The following is an 18,700-nucleotide window of genomic DNA, read 5'->3' on the forward strand; positions in this document are numbered from 1 at the left end:
ATGTAAAATAAATCACTAAAAGAGGTGTTAGTAAGCTTCCTAATCATCAAGAATGTCCTCAGGACAAGTATTCATGAAAAAAAAAAAAAAAAAAGTAAGAAACATGATACAGACAATAATGCCAATATTGAGAATCAATGCTATATCATTCAGTCCCTTCTTGAGCATGGCCTATAATTTCTCTAACATAAACGCCATTTACAAAGTTTATTTCTTTTTTTGGTACATATGTACTGTAATGGCCGGTATGCACCTGCCTAACATGGGCAGCAGCTCTATGTTAGCTATATGTATGTATAAAACATGTATCCATGAGTAAGCTATTAAGATGGGATGCAAAACACAACTTTATGCTATACTGTACAGTGATATGAATATTCTGAAAATAAAATGGAACTTTTATAGATATCATAAAAATCTAAAATAAACTCATTTTACAATATAACAACACTTTATATGCCGGTAAGAAAATCTAGAAACAGGATGTGTGAAGTACCAAATGGTCTTGCCTTATCACTCATTGGCAGACCTGACAGATGTGATAGTATTAAGTCCAAGTGGTCTGGCTTTACGCCCCAACTTGAGGAAGGCCATACCATGCGTGCGTAAGTGACTGTACAGCTCAACAGGGTTGGTGAACTCCTCTTTGCACACCACACACTGATTGTCCAACTTCTGATTGTCCTCCTCCTTGTGTCCTCCTCCCCGCCTCCTCCCTAGTCCATTCACTTCCTCATTTTCAATTCCTTTCTTCCCTACACCATTCCTCTCACCACTACTTCTACGCCGGGTCTCCCTCTTTACTATGCTCCTCGCTGGTACAGTACGTTTTCTTTCTGTCACCCTCCTGGTTATCGTCACAGATCCTCTTGTCTTTACTGTATTATCCTCTTTTTTCAAGGTCTTCACCTCATTTTTCTTTGCCCTCTCATCCTCCATTTTTTTCTTTACTGTCAGTCTGGCAGTTTTCCTTTTAGCTAATGCCTCCTCCTCCACTTTTATTTCAGTCACCTTCTCCTCTTTTAGCTGTTCACCTTCAGCCTGACATTTCATGTCTGTGGCTCCTCTCTTTTTTGTAACCCCTTTTTCCACATCATCATTTTCATCTGCACTGGAAACCAGGAGTTTCACCTTATGTGCAAAGAACATGTGTCGTGCAAGTGACGGTTCCACCACAAATGATGCACCACATTCACCACATACAAACCCATCCCTCAGCCTGCCTGTCCCTTCACAATACTCCTCATGTCTTTTTAGGTGAGTTTCCAGCTTCTCTTGGAAGTTAGTACCAAAGGAACACATGGAACACCTGAAGGATTTCTTTTTCTTTTTCCTCTCTCTGTGTCTATTTTCCTGTTTCTTTTCTAATTCACTTCCTGCAAGCTCACCCCCTTCTACTGACTTCCTTCTCTTCTTGGATCGAGACTGTTCATCCAGAATGGAGTCAGGCAGCCGTTTAATAAGCACCTTTGTTTTCTCTTTCAGCTTTGAATCATTGCTCCTGGGTGACATTACTGAAGGAACTGAATGTCCAGGCTGCTTGGCTGGGGAATTCTGAGGGCTGGGTAATTTGACGGGTGAGTTCTTAACTGGAGTGACTTGTGGATCCAACAGCTTTTTAGAAGACTCATTTACAGGTGAAGTATGAGGTGTCAAAAGCCTCTGCACTACATCCTTTGACTGAGAGGATCGCCCGCTACCCTGTTTTCCTGGTGATTCTCCTGTTGAACTCTTAGCTGGTGAGGTTTTAGTTTTGTCTACATCAGGTCGGGCAGCAACAAGGGCAGCATGTTCCTTGCTACCAAGAGGCTTAGTGGGGATGAACTGAGACGTTGGCATGGTGCCTTGGCCACGAGTTCGGATCATGACCTTCTCATCCACTTGGGCACGGTCAAGACCATGGACAGTGCGAAAATGATTCATAAGCGTCTCCTTCTTAACATGGTCATAGGCACGGCAAATCCAGCAGATATAACGACGCTTGGCATAGCGACAGATTTTATGCACAATGTCTATGTGGCGCTGCAGTTGGTATGTAAAATTAAAGTGCATGTCACACTCACTGCACCGGAGGTTACCAAACCCATGCTCTTCCTTTAGGTGAGTGAGGGCATCATCTGGATCAGGAATAGCCAGATTACACATGGGACAGGTTGCAGGGCAGGATGGAGAAGCAGCATGCTCCTCCAGATGATGCAAGAGAGCCATGCTGGAAGGTAGTGCTCGCCCATCACACAATGAGCATACTAATAGTCCTTCCTCCAGGTGGCATACCATATGTCGGCCAAACATCTCTGACGTGAGGGCCTTGTGGCAAACCTGGCACTGTCGACATCCAGCCTGAGTGGGAGCAGGTGGGGCTGCCCCAAGGGAGCATCGCCCCAGGTGCACACTCAGCCCACGCTCACCATGGAACCTCCGTCCACATCGATCACATTCAAACTCAGATGTGTCAAACGGAACATGGAGAGGGTCATGTTCTTGGTTCAGGTGGGCAAGAGCAGTTGGCACATCAGGAAGGGAGGAGCCACAGAAGGCACAAGCAGCAGGATATGAGAACTGCTCATGTACATGCAGCTCAAAGTGTTGTACTAAGTCACTATGGCTGCTGAACTGTGTACCATTGCAGTAGATACAAAGGATAACCCCATCTTGAATATGACCCAGACAATGACGTGCAAAATCTTCTCCCACGGCAATGAGGCCACACACGAGGCAGGTGCGCTCTGCTGCTTCACCTTCACACTGTCTTTTGTGCTTCCGGAAGTCCTTGTTATCTGAGTACATGCGACCACAGCGGTAACAAACACGTGGTCGCAGTCGGTCCAGCTGGTCCATGTCCTTTTTCACTGGGGGATCCTTGTTACCCTCCCTCCCCTCACCCTCCTTAGGTAAGCTTTTCCCAGACCCTCCTTTATTCTTGCCTGGCTTGTCCAACTTGGAAGCCTGGGTAAGTTCTTGTGGGGCAACATCTGGAAACAGTGTCTTATCAACAACGCTACTGACAGTGGGAACATCTCGTGTGCTGGCCTCTTGCAGCTCTTCAGGGCTTAGAGCCACGGGTAAAGTGACAAAGGCATTCCTAGGCTCCTGACCACTAAAGTACTGGTGCTGGTAGCCAAGAACCTCGTGATGAAGAGTACAGGTTTTAGTCCGGTAGTGGTTGTCACGTCGGTGTTCACGGTCGTGATGTGCTCGCAACTCATCCTTGGACCTAAATGCATTGGTGCAGAATTTAGATTTATAGACATAATGAACACGAGAGACTACAGTTGGGTGATGTTCCACCAGATGGGCTCGCACCTTTGCACTGGTGTCCTGTTCTTCCTGCTGTGCATGTAGCTGTATAGTAGCTGAGCATAGCGGGCAAGTTAGCAGGCAACGGAAGGTAGCCAGCACTTGCTGCCCAGGTGACATGCATTTATGGAAGACAAGGCTTTCAAAAGTACAGTGGCACACAACACACTCATAGGACTTGCCACAGTGCTCCGAGATCCAGTGCGCCAAGAAGTCCTCCTGGCAGCGAAAGAAGCACACAGAGCACTGGCCACACAAAACACCCGAGCGGCGATACTGATGACCACAAGTGTTGAGGTGATGTACAAACTCCCGTGGACCCTCACATCGACTCCCACACTCTGGGCACACAGATATGTTCGAAGTGTTGGCTGGTGGGTGGGTGAGGATGTGGGCCTTGGCAGCACACACACTCGGCAGCACCAACTGGCATTTGCGACACTCAACCCTCTGGTCAGAAAATGATTGGTCCGTGCGCATATGTGCCATCAGTTCCCGCACACTATGATAAGTTCGCTCACATAAGTAGCATCGCACACGTTTCCTGCAATAACAAATCATTCTAACAATCAAATGAACCCTAAATCCCAGCTTAGGGTGAGGTAAGATCCAGAAAAAAGAAACAATATCAACAAAGACTACCATATGTTTACATGGTCTTTCTGAAAGAAGCAGATTTTACAAATCAGCCAATGGCTGTGAATACAACAGTAATCCAATAAAAGTGTGTGAGAGAGAAAAATTTTAATGCTGCAGCTCAGTAATAATGTGTGTGAGGATACAGATGCTATCTCCATTCTCAGCTTTAATGCCTTGTTCCTTCCAGGGAATTTCCAGCAAGGATTCACACAAGGTATTAAAATGTTCAGCTAGAAAATCCAATAAGATACACACCAGAATTATTGATACATCACTAAACTTTGGCAAATCTCTAAATACAATTATGCCACCAGTAATGAATACATATACATCTAGCCACAAAATCACTAAAACTATACACTCTAATCCTTACTTTTTCATATCTGGGAGCTGTTTATCTGAGTTCAACAGCTGCCGTCCATCACCCTTGCCATCCTCCCCCACCATTCCGGCTAACGACGGCCCCCTCTGGCAGCCGATGGGTTTGAGGACAGGCGGCCGTGCTAGGGTGGAGTGTCCCTTTAACCTCCTTTGTAGCTTTTTGTTTGGCATCTGTAAATCAAGAGGTCAGGATTGTTTTTAAAGTTTCATTTAGCTTATCAAGCAATTTCTATTTCTTTCATTAACTAAATTATGACACATCCTCAGATGGGGAAAAAAGTAATGACAATGATGATAGTGATGATCATGACAATACTAATGCTATTGCTGCTGATGATAACAATCCTGGTGCTACTGCTGCTGCTGTCGATGATGGTGATACTTTTTTCACCACCATACAAATTCTCTCCCTAACAATATATCATCATTAAAAAAAAAAAAGTAACACTGATGACAATACATATAAGGCAGGTAAGCACACACTGTACTCTTCTTCTCTTTAACTCCACAGTCTTCACTAATCCATATCTTTCTTTCCCCGTTCAACTTGTACAACCCACATATATCCAATAACTGTCCCATTTGCACGGCAATCCTTCTGGACTTTCCACTCTCCTATTCCTTTCCACATTTCCCTCTCTTTTCTATCATTATGTTGTGGTACTTATCACCGTACACCATTGTAAGTCTTTTTTGCATTTATCATCACTAGACACTATGAGTACCGGTAACATTCTCTCTCAAAAACAAAGTTGGATTGATCGTAGCGAATGAACCGTGAGATGACAGGAGTGAGAGAAAGACAGGTTTTGGGAAAAGCTGGATGAAGCAGTGGGAGAAATGCCCAGGAACTTTAAAGTGATCGTAATGGATTATATGAATAGAAGGGTAGGCACTGGTCCTGAGGATAACATAATGGGCTGTAATGGAGTACCAGGAGAATTATGACAATGGGAAGTGACTGAAGGATATGTGTCAGGAAAGGAGGTTGTGCATTTGCAACTCGTATTTCAAGCACAAAGATGCACATAACCATACAAGGTATACTGTAAAGGGAACGGGGATCGTGTTGAAAGGAGCCTGATTGATTACGTGCTTGTAGCGATGTCAATGCAGAGAATCGTTGTTGATATGAAGGCTGCGATAGGATGATATGGAGGTCTGTCAGAGCATATGATTGTAATATACAAGATCAAGCTGAGACGAGTGACTTGAACCAGGTGAGATAAGAGCAGTCTCAGAGAAAGACTGAAAGTTGATAAGCTGAGGATCAAAGATATGGCAGACGAATACAGGACCAAAGTAGGGGAGGAGTTAGAATAAGTGAATTGGAATGAAATGGATCTGGACAGCCTGTGGAATGCATATAGAGATTGCTTAGTTAGGAATACTGAAGCGGAGTGTGGTGTGGCAAGAGTGACAACAAAGAAAGGTATGGCATGGTGGGATGAAAAGGTTGAGAGAGCAGTGGAGGAAAAGAGCAAGAAGTGGCTAGAGTAGTTACAAAACCAGGGTTCAACTGAAATAACTGAGTATATTAGGAGCAAGCAGCATATTAGGAGACTAATGAGTAGGAAAAAGGAGGCAAATGATGATCTAGGAAGAAAAATGAATGCAAACTACTGTGAAAATAGGAAGTTATTCTGGAAAGAGGTGCAGAAATGCAGAAGTAACAACGAAAAGAAACGTGTAAGTATGAAGGATGTAAGTGGCAGATTATTAACCCAAGGGGATGAAGTAAGGACCAGGTGGAAAGAATATTTTGAAAGCCTGATGAATGGGAATAGAGAAAGCGGAGCCACTGTAAACATGACTGGTCTTGGGGGTGTGCAAAGAAAGAATGCAGAGCCAGGAAACGTGACACTCGCACAGGTGAAGAATGCCATGAAGATATTCATTCTTAGATCCTTAGTGGAAAAGTTTCTAGAGAAGGGAAAGAAGTTGTATGTAGCCTTCATGGATTTGGAGAAAGCATATGACAGGGTGGATAGACAAGGATTGTGGAAAGTATTAAGAATATATGGAGTAGATGGGAAGTTGTTGAATGCCGTGAAGAGTACGTATGAAGGTGCCGAGGCTGCAGTGCGTGTGGATGGTGAACTAAGTGAATTTTTCTATTTGAAGGTTGGATTGAAACAAGGATGTGTAATGTCTCCATGGCTGTTCAATCTGTATATGGATGGGGTAATAAAAGAGATACAAGGTAGGGCAGTGGATGTTGGAGTGGCCCTAGTGAGAAATGATAGTGTTTGGAAACTCCCTGTATTGTTGTTTGCAGATGATACTGTGATGTTAAGTGAAGACAAAGGGTAGCTGCAAGGCTTGGTGGATGAGTTTGGAAGAGTGTGTAAGAAATGGAATCTAAAGGTGAATGTAAGGAAGAGTAAAGTTATGGTCTTCGAGGGAGGTGAAGTCAGTGAATGTACAGTGAGATTGGATGGGGAGGAATTGAAGAATGTGAGTACATTTAAATACTTGGGAAGTGTGATGAGTAAGGATGGAGGTTTGGAGAGTGAAGTGCTTGAAAGGGTGCAGCAAGGAAGAAAGGTTGCTGGCTCCTTGAAAGCAGTGATAAGAAACAGGGAAGTGAGCATGGAAGTGAAAAAGCTACTACACGACAGTATTGTTATACCAACTCTAACGTATGGTAGTGAAGCTTGGACATTGTTGGAGGGACAGAAATCATGAGTGAGAGCAGTGGAAATTAGTTATTTGAGAGAAGCATGTGGTGTCACATGGAGAGACAGGCTGACAAATGAGGAAGTGAAGGAACGGTGTGGTGTGGATGTGATAGGAAGCATTAGGAGAAAAACATTGAGGTGGTTTGGATATGTGGAGAGGATGGAGAGTGAGAGACTGATGAGGAGAGTGTATGTGTGTGAGGTGGAGGGAGGGAGAGGGAGGGGGAGGCCAAGGATGAGATGAAGGGATGGAGTGGAGAGGTATATGGGTGAGGGGGGTGTAAGCTGGGAGCAGGGCAGTGAAATGGCGGGGGACAGAGCGACATGGAGGCGATTTGTTTGTGGCCACCCCTTATGGGATTAAGGCGTCTGGCAATAGATAGATAGACAGATTAAGTGTAGTGGAGAAAGTGGAATGAAGTGCTTGTTGGAGATATGCAAGAAGGCATGGATGAGTGAAACTGTGCCAACAGAATGGAAACAGCTGTGACTGTACCCCTGTACAAAAATAAAGGTGAGAGAAGAGAGTGCAAGAATTATTGTGGTGTAGGTTTACTGAGTGTTGTAGGGAAGGTCTATCTATCTATCTATCTATTGCCAGACGCCTCAATCCCGTTTGGGGTGGCCACAAACAAATCGCCTCCAAGTCACCCTGTCCCCCGCCATTTCACTGCCCTGCTCCCAACTCACACCCCCCTCTCTCATATACCTCTCCACCCCATCCCTACATCTCATCCTCGGCCTCCCCCTCCCTCTTCCCCCCTCCACCTCACTCACATACACTCTCTTCGTCAGTCTTTCACCCTCCATCCTCTCCACATGGCCAAACCACCTCAGTGTGTTTCTCATAACGCTTCCTATCACAGCCACATCCACACCACAACGCTCCTTTATATCTTCATTCGTCAGCCTGTCTCTCCACGTGACTCCACAGGCTCCTCTTACATAACTCATTTCCACTGCTCTCATTCTTGACTTGTGTCCTTCCAACAATGTCCAAGCTTCACTTCCGTACGTTAGAGTTGGTATCACAATACTGTCATGTAGTAACTTTTTCACTTCCATGCTCACTTCCCTGTTTCTTATCACTGCTTTCAAAGAACCAGCAACCTTTCTTCCCTGCTGTACCCTTTCAAGCACTTCACCCTCCAAACCTCCATCCTTACTCATCACACTACCCAAGTACTTAAACGTACTTGTCACGAATCAATTCGCGACATTTCCTTTTTGTGAGAAGCCACGAACTAATAGTGGAAAACTCACTGTGTATCGCTCAGTTAACCGTTTCTCTCTCCATTTCGGGGTATACTTTTCAAATAATTAAGTCACCGTTTTCAAAAAAGTGACCGATTTAATGCACGTCACTAAGTGCGCTACTGAGCGATACAATTATTTCTTTATCGTTTGCCTCTGCTTCCCTCAACCGTTAGCCACGCCTTGCGTCCTGCCCATTCAATGTATTTGAATTCAGTCTTGTGTTTGCTGTGACGGAGAAAGGGTCTGTGCTCAGAAGTGGAGAGGTCAGCTAGCACCCCAAGCTCATTAGTATTGTACAGTTAATCCCAGTACTCCCACCCCACTCCTCGGGTGATACATAGTATTCATCGACTGGTATTTCCTTTGTGTATTTTGTAGTTTTAAGAGCTTAGTTAAGGTGTTTTTCCTAGGCGTAAGTATTTAGCTTCTGTGTGAGTGAGCGAGTGCGTCTCATTGATTTGATTTGAAATGTAATGTTAAATTTATTTTTGTAATTAATAAATTTAACAGTTCTATTTCTTGAGCTTAATGTAGAGTAAATCTTGTTTCATTTCTCCATAATTAAGCTTATTTTCCATATAGCTCCTAGCTTGCATAAACGTTTTACTATTCATAACTGGTACTTAGACCAGTCTTGTATTAACTTAAAATCCGTTGTGCCAGGAGTTAATGCATCAGCAAGAACCTGATGTTATTATTATTAGTATTTAGTTATTTATTGTCAGGGGTGATGTAACTTTCTCCAGAGGCTAACAGTACAGTAATTCAGCAATTGTGAGTAATTAGTCTCTGCTGAGTACTGTTGAGAAAGTTTATAAATTCTCGTTCTTAGAGAATCTTAGCAAATCAGCGTAAAGTAATCGTTGCTTGATGTAGCAAGACAATCATTGTCTCTGTTCTTCAATATTATTGAATAATATTATCAATTTAAATAATATTTAACCATTTATTTCAAAATTACCGTGTTATTATAAAAACCCCGTGACAATTGGCGACCTCATTCCAGGATATTAACTCCTAGCTCTAAAGCTATTCACGAGATAGTGCTCACTCATTCATATTTAGGTATTTATCATTAAAGTTTATAGGCACAAGCTTACTGGTGTTTACCCTTAATTTAGCAAGTGAATTTTGCTTTATTAATCAATAGAATACTTAACTCTAGTTTATTTTTGGTAACGCCAGACAATTTTATTAAACTTCTGGGAAGTCGCCGTACCATTGTGTTTATTATTGAGTCTTCCCAGTCATTTACATTTTTGATTTATTCTTTGCCAGTTAACTGGATAAGACTGGTCACCACTAGCTTGTGTCTGTACTCTTTACTTTTGTTTATTAGTATTAGGTAAGCTAAGCAGTCAGTACTCAATTTCGGTTTGCTTAATAAATTAGCGAAATGGCTACTACTGTATTTTACAGGAAGCCAAAGAAATGGGTCTTTCTGACCCAACCGAATTAAAGAGTATATACTCTCACGGCATAATCCAGGAGCAGCAGCGCGAGAATGATGCCCGTGAAGAGCGAAGATTCAGCTAATACGAGCGAGAACAGCGCGAACAACGTGAAAGAGAGCGTGCATATGAACAAGAGCAGCGTGAGAAACAGCGCACACGAGCAGCAGAAACAACGCGAGCTCGAGTTAGAAAAAGAGCGAGAACAGCGCGACGAGCGGGAACAACGAGAACACGAACGTGCCGAGCGAGAAGCACGAAAAACATGAACTTGAAGTGCTGAAGCTCAAGCGAGATTCTTGGCTTCAGACACGTCTGCTGCAGTTGGTCCAAGCTCCACGAGCTTTCTCCTGCACATGTCCTGGCGACCCCACGCATCAAGCTTCCTTCATACAAGGAAAAGCGAATCGAGCCGCATATAGCTGCGTTTGAGGACATGGCAGACTTATATCAACTGGATGAGGCAGCTAAGCGGCTTCAGTTTCTTAGCCTATTTGAGGGCCCTGCCTCGATATTCTCCACAGAATTCGTGGAGACAATCTCACATATGAGATGATGAAAGCTGCACTCATTAAGGCGTATGGTCTCACAGTACGACGCCAAAGTTCAGTTCATGCGAGCTCGTCTCCAAGACAAGGAGACAGCTGTTCAGTTCCTTGATCGCCTCACAGCTTACTTAAATGAGTGGATGGAGAAAGATGAAACTCCTTCCACGCGTGAGGGGATAATTGACCTTATGCTGCGTACACAGCTAGAGAGGTCGTGGCCTGCTGAGCTCATAGCACAGCTTAAGATCTGCCAGGTGAAAGATGCCAGCCAAATGGCAGAGAAGGCTGACGCATTCTTTACTGCATACGGGTATCAAGCTCGTAAGCAAAACACCTGGAGCAGAAAAGATACTGCCAAATCTGGGAAGTCGTCTCCAGACTGAACCCCAGCAACAAGGCCATTCTCAGAATAATGGCCAAGGTCCAAAAACCGCAGTGGAAGGACCAGGGACAAAACACTCAGAAACCTGAGTGGAAGAGGTACAACAAGTACTCTAACCAACAGCAGTATCAGCCACGCAACCGACCGTCGGGACAAAGTTTTTCACCACCAGCTCAAAGAGGCAGGAAGCGAATGCAGCCTTCATTCCTCAGCAGCAGCCTGGTGGTCACGTCCCTACCAGTGTGGGTACTTCCCCACAGTTCACTAGTCCCACAGTGACAGTGAACCCCCCTCCACAGATGGCCAATGTTCCATCTTCCCAAGTATGTAATTCTCAAGGCACAATGTTCGCCGCATCAATTCAGCAGCCTCATGAGTGGCTAGCTGCTTCCTCCACAGGCCCTCCCACAGGTGACAGTACCTTCCTTGTTCAGCAAGGGTTTGTGGGAGACATTCCTGTGAAGGTCCTGAGAGACAATGGTTCCTCAGGTTGCTCTGTTAAGCAGAGTTTGGTTAAGCCTGAACAGTATACAGGTCGACAGATCCATGCAAAGCTTATTGATGGATCAGTGAGATTGTTCCCTGAGGCATGTATCCAGGTGGCATCTCCATTTTATACTGGTATGACACTTGCAGTTGTCATGCCAGAGCCTCTATTTGACTTGATAGTAGGCAATATTCAAGGAGCCAAGGATAGTTGCTCCGATGATGGCGCCACTCAGACTTCGGCTGCTGCGGTAACACGAGCCATGACTGAGGCTCCAAACTGTGTCACCCCAGTGATCATTGAATCGCCGCAAGATCTGATGTGTGTAGTCAATTTGTTGTACAAGAACAACAGTCTGACCCGACACTTGCTGCCGTGCGGAACAAACAAAAGGGTCAAGTGATTAAGTATTCACGGGAGGTCGAGCCAAGTTCCTTCGCAAACAAGGACGGCTCTACCGTGAGTCCACGAACACCCAGGGCGAGGTTCAACTGCAGTTTGTCGTTTCCCACCAAGTACCGCCTAGCAGTGTTACAATGGGGTCATTGTTCAGTCTCAGGGGGTCACATGGGCAAAAGGAAGACCCAGGGCCGTATCCGAGCTGACTTTTTCTGGCCAGGGATGGACGGGACATAGATAGTTTTGTCCGTTCTTGCAGTGTGCCAAAGTATCACCACTAATCAGGGACATGCCCTTCCTGTGCCATTTGTAACTACACCTGTAATCTCTGAGTCAGTTGAGAGACAGGTAGTGGTGAAGTGGGTGCAGACCTGACGTCTCGCCCATTGGCCCCACAGGACACATTATGTCCAGGGCCTGTACATACATATTATGTGCCGTAAGTTAAGGGGGAAGTTGAGAGGCGACTTGAGGCTATGGAAGACCCAAGTTTGCATAAGGATTCTCAGCTTCCCGGTACTAATAGAAGTACTGTAGGTTAAGGGGGAAGTTCGAGAGAGAACTCCGCAGTGGCGACTTGAGGCTATGGAAGACCCAAGTTTGCACAAGGATTCTCAGCTCCCGATATACTAATATAAGTATTGTAGGTTAAGGGGGAAGAGAGAACTCGGTGAGAGGTGACTTGAGGCCATGGAAGACCCAAGTTTGCACAAGGATTCTCAGCTCCCCGATACTAATATAAGTACTGTAGGTTAAGGGGGAAGTTCGAGAGAGAATTCCGCAGAGGCGACTTGAGGCTATGGAAGACCCAAGTTTGCACAAGGATTCTCAGCTTCCCGATACTAATATAAGTATTGTAGGTTAAGGGGGAAGTTCGAGAGAGAACTCCGCAGAGGCGACTTGAGGCTATGGAAGACCCAAGTTTGCACAAGGATTCTCAGCTCCCCGATACTAATATAAGTATTTTAGGTTAATGTGGAAGTGAGAACTCTGCAGAGGCGACTTGAGGCTATGGAAGACCCAAGTTTGCACAAGGTTTCTCAGCTCTCCGATATTAATATAAGTACTGTAGGTTGAGGCACAGGTTGAGGACCCGTGTGCGGTTCGAGGCTATGGAAGACCCGAGTTTGCACAGGGATTCTCAACTTGCCGACCATAATCGTGTGCTATAATTAATGGCGACCTCGAGTGTACTTTTCATAGCATGTACTGACTGCTAGCCAGAGAGAGTAATTGTAACATAATAAGAATTTTGTCTCAATGACACTTTTGATGCTCCACCTTAATTGGTTTTGCAGGTTCAGCAATGGGTGTAGCAGTTTTCTGTGCGAGCCAGCTGATCGTCTGCCGCACGCTGCCGCCTCTTCTCCTCTGCCTTTCGTCGCCATATTATTTACTGTGTCATTTTACACGTAGGTACAGTTACACTACAACTGTCACACCTACACCGTGTATTACATACACCACGCTACACAACAATTAGTTGTCAGTGTAAATGTAGCAATTTTCGCTCAGTTTGACCTGAGTGCAGGATTTTCACCGTCGTCACGGAGTTTTTCCCTCAAGCTTGCTTCTATTAACGTAAATACGAGGTTTTTCGCCACTGACGACTGCGACTTTCTCCTGTAGCAGGATAGCACACACACCACAGTGTGAATCTTGTGTGACTGAGTTAGGATTTATATGTGTATATTGAAATCTTTCTTCTGAAGGAAGAAAGATTTAATTTTCATGGGAGCGTAATGTCACGAATCAATTGCCGACATTTCCTTTTTTGTGAGAAGCCACGAACTAATAGTGGAAAAACTCACTGTGTATCGCTCAGTTAACCGTTTCTCTCTCCATTTCGGGGTATACTTTTCAAATAATTCGTCACCGTTTTCAAAAGTGACCGATTTAATGCAATCACTACCAAGTGCGCTACTGAGCGATACAATTATTTCTTTATCGTTTGCCTCTGCTTCCCTCAACCGTTAGCCACGCCTTGCGTCCTGCCCATTCAATGTATTTGAATTCAGTCTTGTGTTTGCTGTGACGGAGAAAGGGTCTGTGCTCAGAAGTGGAGAGGTCAGCTAGCACCCTGCTCCATTAGTACAGTTAATCCCAGTACTCCCACCCCACTCCTCGGGTGATACATAGTATTCATCGACTGGTATTTCCTTTGTGTATTTTGTAGTTTTAAGAGCTTAGTTAAGGTGTTTTTCCTAGGCGTAAGTATTTAGCTTCTGTGTGAGTGAGCGAGTGCGTCTCATTGATTTGATTTGAAATGTAATGTTAAGTTTATTTTTGTAATTAATAAATTTAACAGTTCTATTTCTTGAGCTTAATGTAGAGTAAATCTTGTTTCATTTCTCCATAAGCTTATTTTCCATATAGCTCCTAGCTTGCATAAACGTTTTACTATTCATAACTGGTACTTAGACCAGTCTTGTATTAACTTAAAATCCGTTGTGCCAGGAGTTAATGCATCAGCAAGAACCTGATGTTATTATTATTAGTATTTAGTTATTTATTGTCAGGGGTGATGTAACTTTCTCCAGAGGCTAACAGTACAGTAATTCAGCAATTGTGAGTAATTAGTCTCTGCTGAGTACTGTTGAGAAAGTTTATAAATTCTCGTTCTTAGAGAATCTTAGCAAATCAGCGTAAAGTAATCGTTGCTTGATGTAGCAAGACAATCATTGTCTCTGTTCTTCAATATTATTGAATAATATTATCAATTTAAATAATATTTAACCATTTATTTCAAAATTACCGTGTTATTATAAAAAAACCCGTGACAGTACTCACATTTTCCAATTCCTCACCATCCAATCTTGCTGTACATTCACTAACCTCACCTCTCTCAAAGACCATCACTTTACTTTTCCCTACATTCACCTTTAGATCCCGTTTGTTACACACTCTCCCAAACTCATCCACCAAGCCTTGGAGCTCCCCTTCGTCTTCACTCAACAACACAGTATCATCTGTAAACAACAGTACAGGGAGTTTCCAAACACTATCCTCTCTCACCAGGGCCACTCCAACATCCACTACCCTACCTTGTACCTCTTTTATTACCCCATCCATGTACAGATTGAACAACCATGGAGACATGACACATCCCTGTTTCAAACCAACTTTCAAAGAGAAAAATTCACTTAGTTCACCATCCACACGCACTGCAGCCTTCGCACCATCGTACATACTCTTCACAGCATTCAACAACTTCCCATCTACTCCATATATTCTTAACACTTTCCACAATCCTTGTCTATCCACCCTGTCATATGCTTTCTCCAAATCCATGAAAGCCGCATACAACTTCTTTCCCTTCTCTAGAAACTTTTCCACTAAAGATCTAAGAATGAATATCTGATCTACACAACCTCTTCCCTTCCTAAAGCCTCCCTGTTCTTCTCCAACTAATTTCTCTGTTCTTTCTCTAACTCTGTCTATAAGTATCCTACCATACACTTTTCCTATTATACTAAGAAGACAAGTGCCCCTATGATTACCACACACTTCTTTTTCCCCGTTTCCTTTGTACAAGGGAATAATTATACCTGACTTCCAATCCTCCGGGACTCTACCTTCCTCCCAGGCCAATCTGCACATCTTCCACATCCATTCTACTACTATCTCTCCCCCATGCTTCAGCATTTCACCACACACTCCATCAATTCCTGGTGCTTTCCCCGTTTTAACTTTCTTCGTTGCTTCCACAACTTCTACCCTACTGATTTCTTCCTGTCTTCTCACCTCCCTCCTTCTCCCAGCCATTCCCCAGCTACTTATACTCGCATTACTTCCATCCTCTACGTTCAACAATTCCTTAAAGTGTTCTCTCCATCTGTTCACTTTTTCTCCCTTCTCCACTAGTAATCTACCACTTTTATCTTTCACTCCCCTGCTTACTTCACTTCCACCCTGTCTTACTCTTTTCACTTCTCTCCAGAACATTTTCTTACAGTCCCTCCACTTTACACTCAAATTCCTTCCAAATCCCTCATCCACTCTCTTCTTACTCTCTCTTACTAATCTTTTCACCTCTCTCTTTCTTTCCACATATAACTCTCTCTTCTGCCTCTCAACTTCTTCCACACCCCTATTTCTCATCCATTCATTGTATGCTTTCTTCTTTTGTGCCACAGCCTGTCTCACCTCTTCAGGCCACCACGCTGTTCCTTGCACCCCCCTCTGTCTTCTCTTCCTTCCACACACCACATCACATGCTGCACATATTTCTTCTGTAAATATCTTACACACACCTTCCACGTCTCCCATCTGCTCCAATTCATATTTGCCCAATCGTTCCTCCACTTCTCTCTTATACTCTGCCTTTTTCTCATCCTCTTGTAACCTTTCCACTCTCCTTGCAACTACTCCTTCCTCTCGTCTTTCCCTTCTTCTATTCCTCCATCTTACTTGCATTCTAATTCTGGCCACCACCAAGTAGTGGTCAGAAAGTCCACTCCCCCAACCTCTATACACTCTTGCATCCTTTACACATCTTCACATCCTTTCATCCACACACACATAATCAATCATTGCCTTCCTTTCATTCAGTTCACCACCCACCCTTCTCATCACTCGCCATGTATACCTGTGGATCATTTTATGCCTGAAGAGGGTATTGGCTATCACCAACCCCCTCCCAGCACAAATGTCCACTAACGCACTCCCATTCTCATCTATCTTGGCAGGCACACCCCACTCACCAACTATTCCATCCACCTTCACATTCCCAACTTTACCATTCATATCACCAATCAAAAACACTCTCTCATTCCTTCCAAACTTTTCCATGCACACTTCCACATTTGTCCAGAATTCTTCTCTCACTCTTCTAGCACGATCTTGCGTTGGCACATACACACACACAATCGCCCACATTTGTATTCCAACTTTCAACTTTACCCACACAATCCTTGACCCAACTGATCCTTACTGTCTTATGCTCCTCTTCCATCTTTTACTCACAACTATACATACTCCTTCCTTTGCCCTCTCATTCTCACCTACTCCTGCACATATACCCCATCCATACTCCCATTCTCTCACACTTTCTCCTCTCCATTTTGTTTCAGTTATTCCACATACATCCATTTTCGCACCCTCAAGCACCTGGACAATCTCTCTCTCTTTCACCTCATCATTCGCTCCTCTTACATTCCATGTACTCATTACCAAGTCCTTTGTCCGGTCCTGGGTTGTCATTGGTTGGTCAGTCCTTGTCCGAGGCTTCTTGTTTGTTTTTTTTAGTTAGTTGTTTTCCGGGGAGGGACACTAACCCTCCGCCAACCCTTTTAGTTGCCTTTTACGACAAGCAGGGTAGGGAAGGTACACGGAAGAATTATTATTGAGAAAGTAAGAAAGCTATCAGAAGTCCTAGTGAGTGATGAACAGGGTGGCTTCAGGAGTGGAAGAGGATGTGTGGATCAAACATTTGCAGTGAGACAGATAGTGGAGAAGGCTTGTGAGAAGGACTATGTGGTGTTTATGGCATTTACGGATCTGGAAAAAGCAGAGGACAAAGTAGACAGAGAAGGATTGTGGAAAGTTTTGCACATGTATGGTGTAGATGGTAAGCCGCTAGGTAAGAGTTTATATGATGGTAGTGAGGCATATGTATGGGTAAATGGGCATCTAAGTGAATGGTTCACAATCAATGTGGGCGTGTGACAAGGTTGTGTGATGTCCCCAAGGTTGTTCAATACATATTTGGATGGGGTGATGAGAGATGTAAAAACACATGTAATGGAGAAAGGGATGGCCTCAGTAATGAATGGTGATGGATGGAATATCTCAAATTTGTTGTGTACTGAAGATGCAGTGCTACTTGCAAATACAGGGCAAGAGCTTGGTAGACTAGTGCAGACTTTTGCTGATGTCTGCGAGCGTCGTGCCTTGAGAGTAAATGTAGAAAAGAGCAAAGTGATGGTAACTGGGGGAGACGGTGCCTCCCAAAGTGATGTTACAGTGAATGGAGAGAGACTGGAATTGGTGAGAGAGCTCAAATACCTGGGTACAGTGACAGAAAAGAGAGGAAAATGTGCAAAAGAAGTGGAAAGTAGAGTGACACAAGGAAAGAAGGCAGCTGGTGCTCTGAATGCCTTGATAAGAAACAGAGGCTTGAGTATTGCAGCTGCATGAGGCTTACATGAAAGAGTGTTAGCGCCAACTTTAACATATGGATGTGAGACTATGGTGTGGCATGAAAATGAAAAGTCAAGGGTGAGAGCAGTGGAGATAGGACTGCTGAGTAATATATGTGGAGTGCAGAGAGTGGATAGGATATGAAATGATGTGATTCATAAAAGATGCGGAGTGAGGAAGTCTGTGGACACCAGAATCGAAGAGAGTGTACTGAGATGGTATGGTCATGTCAGGAGAATGGATAACAATGGAGTGGTGAAAAAGGTATATCTTAGCAAATTTGAAAGAGGGAGGAGGCCAGGTAGGCCAAGGAGAAGGTGGAGGAATATGGTGGACAAGTGCATGAGGAAGAGAGGTATGGAAGCTGGTGAGGCTATGGAACAGACAAGATATCGAGCCGGCAGGATGAATGTTGTGAGAGGAAGTGCATGATCAGGGATTTGGCACCCTTTTTTAATGCGACAGCATTCAGACTGACTCTGTCTGATATGCTTATGTGAGGCTACAGAATGTGGTGAAAGTTTTTGGCGTATCAGATAGAGCCAGGATTCTTAGGACTTGAATGATGAGTGAATGGAAGCTTGGTCCATTGGAGTGGGCAAGCTTGGGCTATCTGGACATTGCTACTCCTCATCCTGCCCTAGGGTGGGAAAAGAGGTCCAGATGATGATGATGATGATGATATATTTACTTCAGACCTTGTCATTCATTCATAAAACTTCGAATAGTCTGTAAGTACAGCCTACTGCTCACTTTCAACAATCAGCACAGCATTATCTGCACAAATCAGATGTGACATTTCACATTTTTCATTTATTATAAGCTTCACTCCCCTGCTACTACCCAAAAATATACATTGCAATATCAAAACCCTGCCTGGTCTACTGGAATTAGGAACTGAGGTACAAAGTTAATAAACACCGTCAACAGTGACCAAATCATAAGTACCATGAACATCATCCTGATCCAATTTCCAGCTAAATTAGTTATCCTGTTTAATATACCGTATGAATTTATACCAGATTTTTAAGAGATGT

The 18,700-nt window shown here is 43.9% G+C and overlaps 1 protein-coding gene across 1 annotated transcript in view; it reads right to left on the reverse strand.

Annotated features, from left to right (window-relative positions):
* Window positions 1-513: 513 nt before the first annotated feature.
* LOC145403392 (uncharacterized) overlaps window positions 514-18,700 on the reverse strand; it is a 48,363-nt gene continuing 30,176 nt past the window's right edge. The window contains exons 9-10 of the mRNA XM_080275174.1: window positions 4,310-4,488; window positions 514-3,841 (exon numbers count right to left, since the gene is read on the reverse strand). Of these exons, the coding sequence (XP_080131300.1) occupies window positions 514-3,841; window positions 4,310-4,488 (3,507 nt within the window). The remainder of the gene's footprint in view (window positions 3,842-4,309; window positions 4,489-18,700) is intronic.

The sequence above is a fragment of the Coenobita brevimanus genome, chromosome 60, assembly GCF_032717465.1.
Source record: "Coenobita brevimanus isolate Jiangsu-jjx chromosome 60, ASM3271746v2, whole genome shotgun sequence".
Classification (NCBI taxonomy): Eukaryota; Metazoa; Arthropoda; class Malacostraca; order Decapoda; family Coenobitidae; genus Coenobita; species Coenobita brevimanus.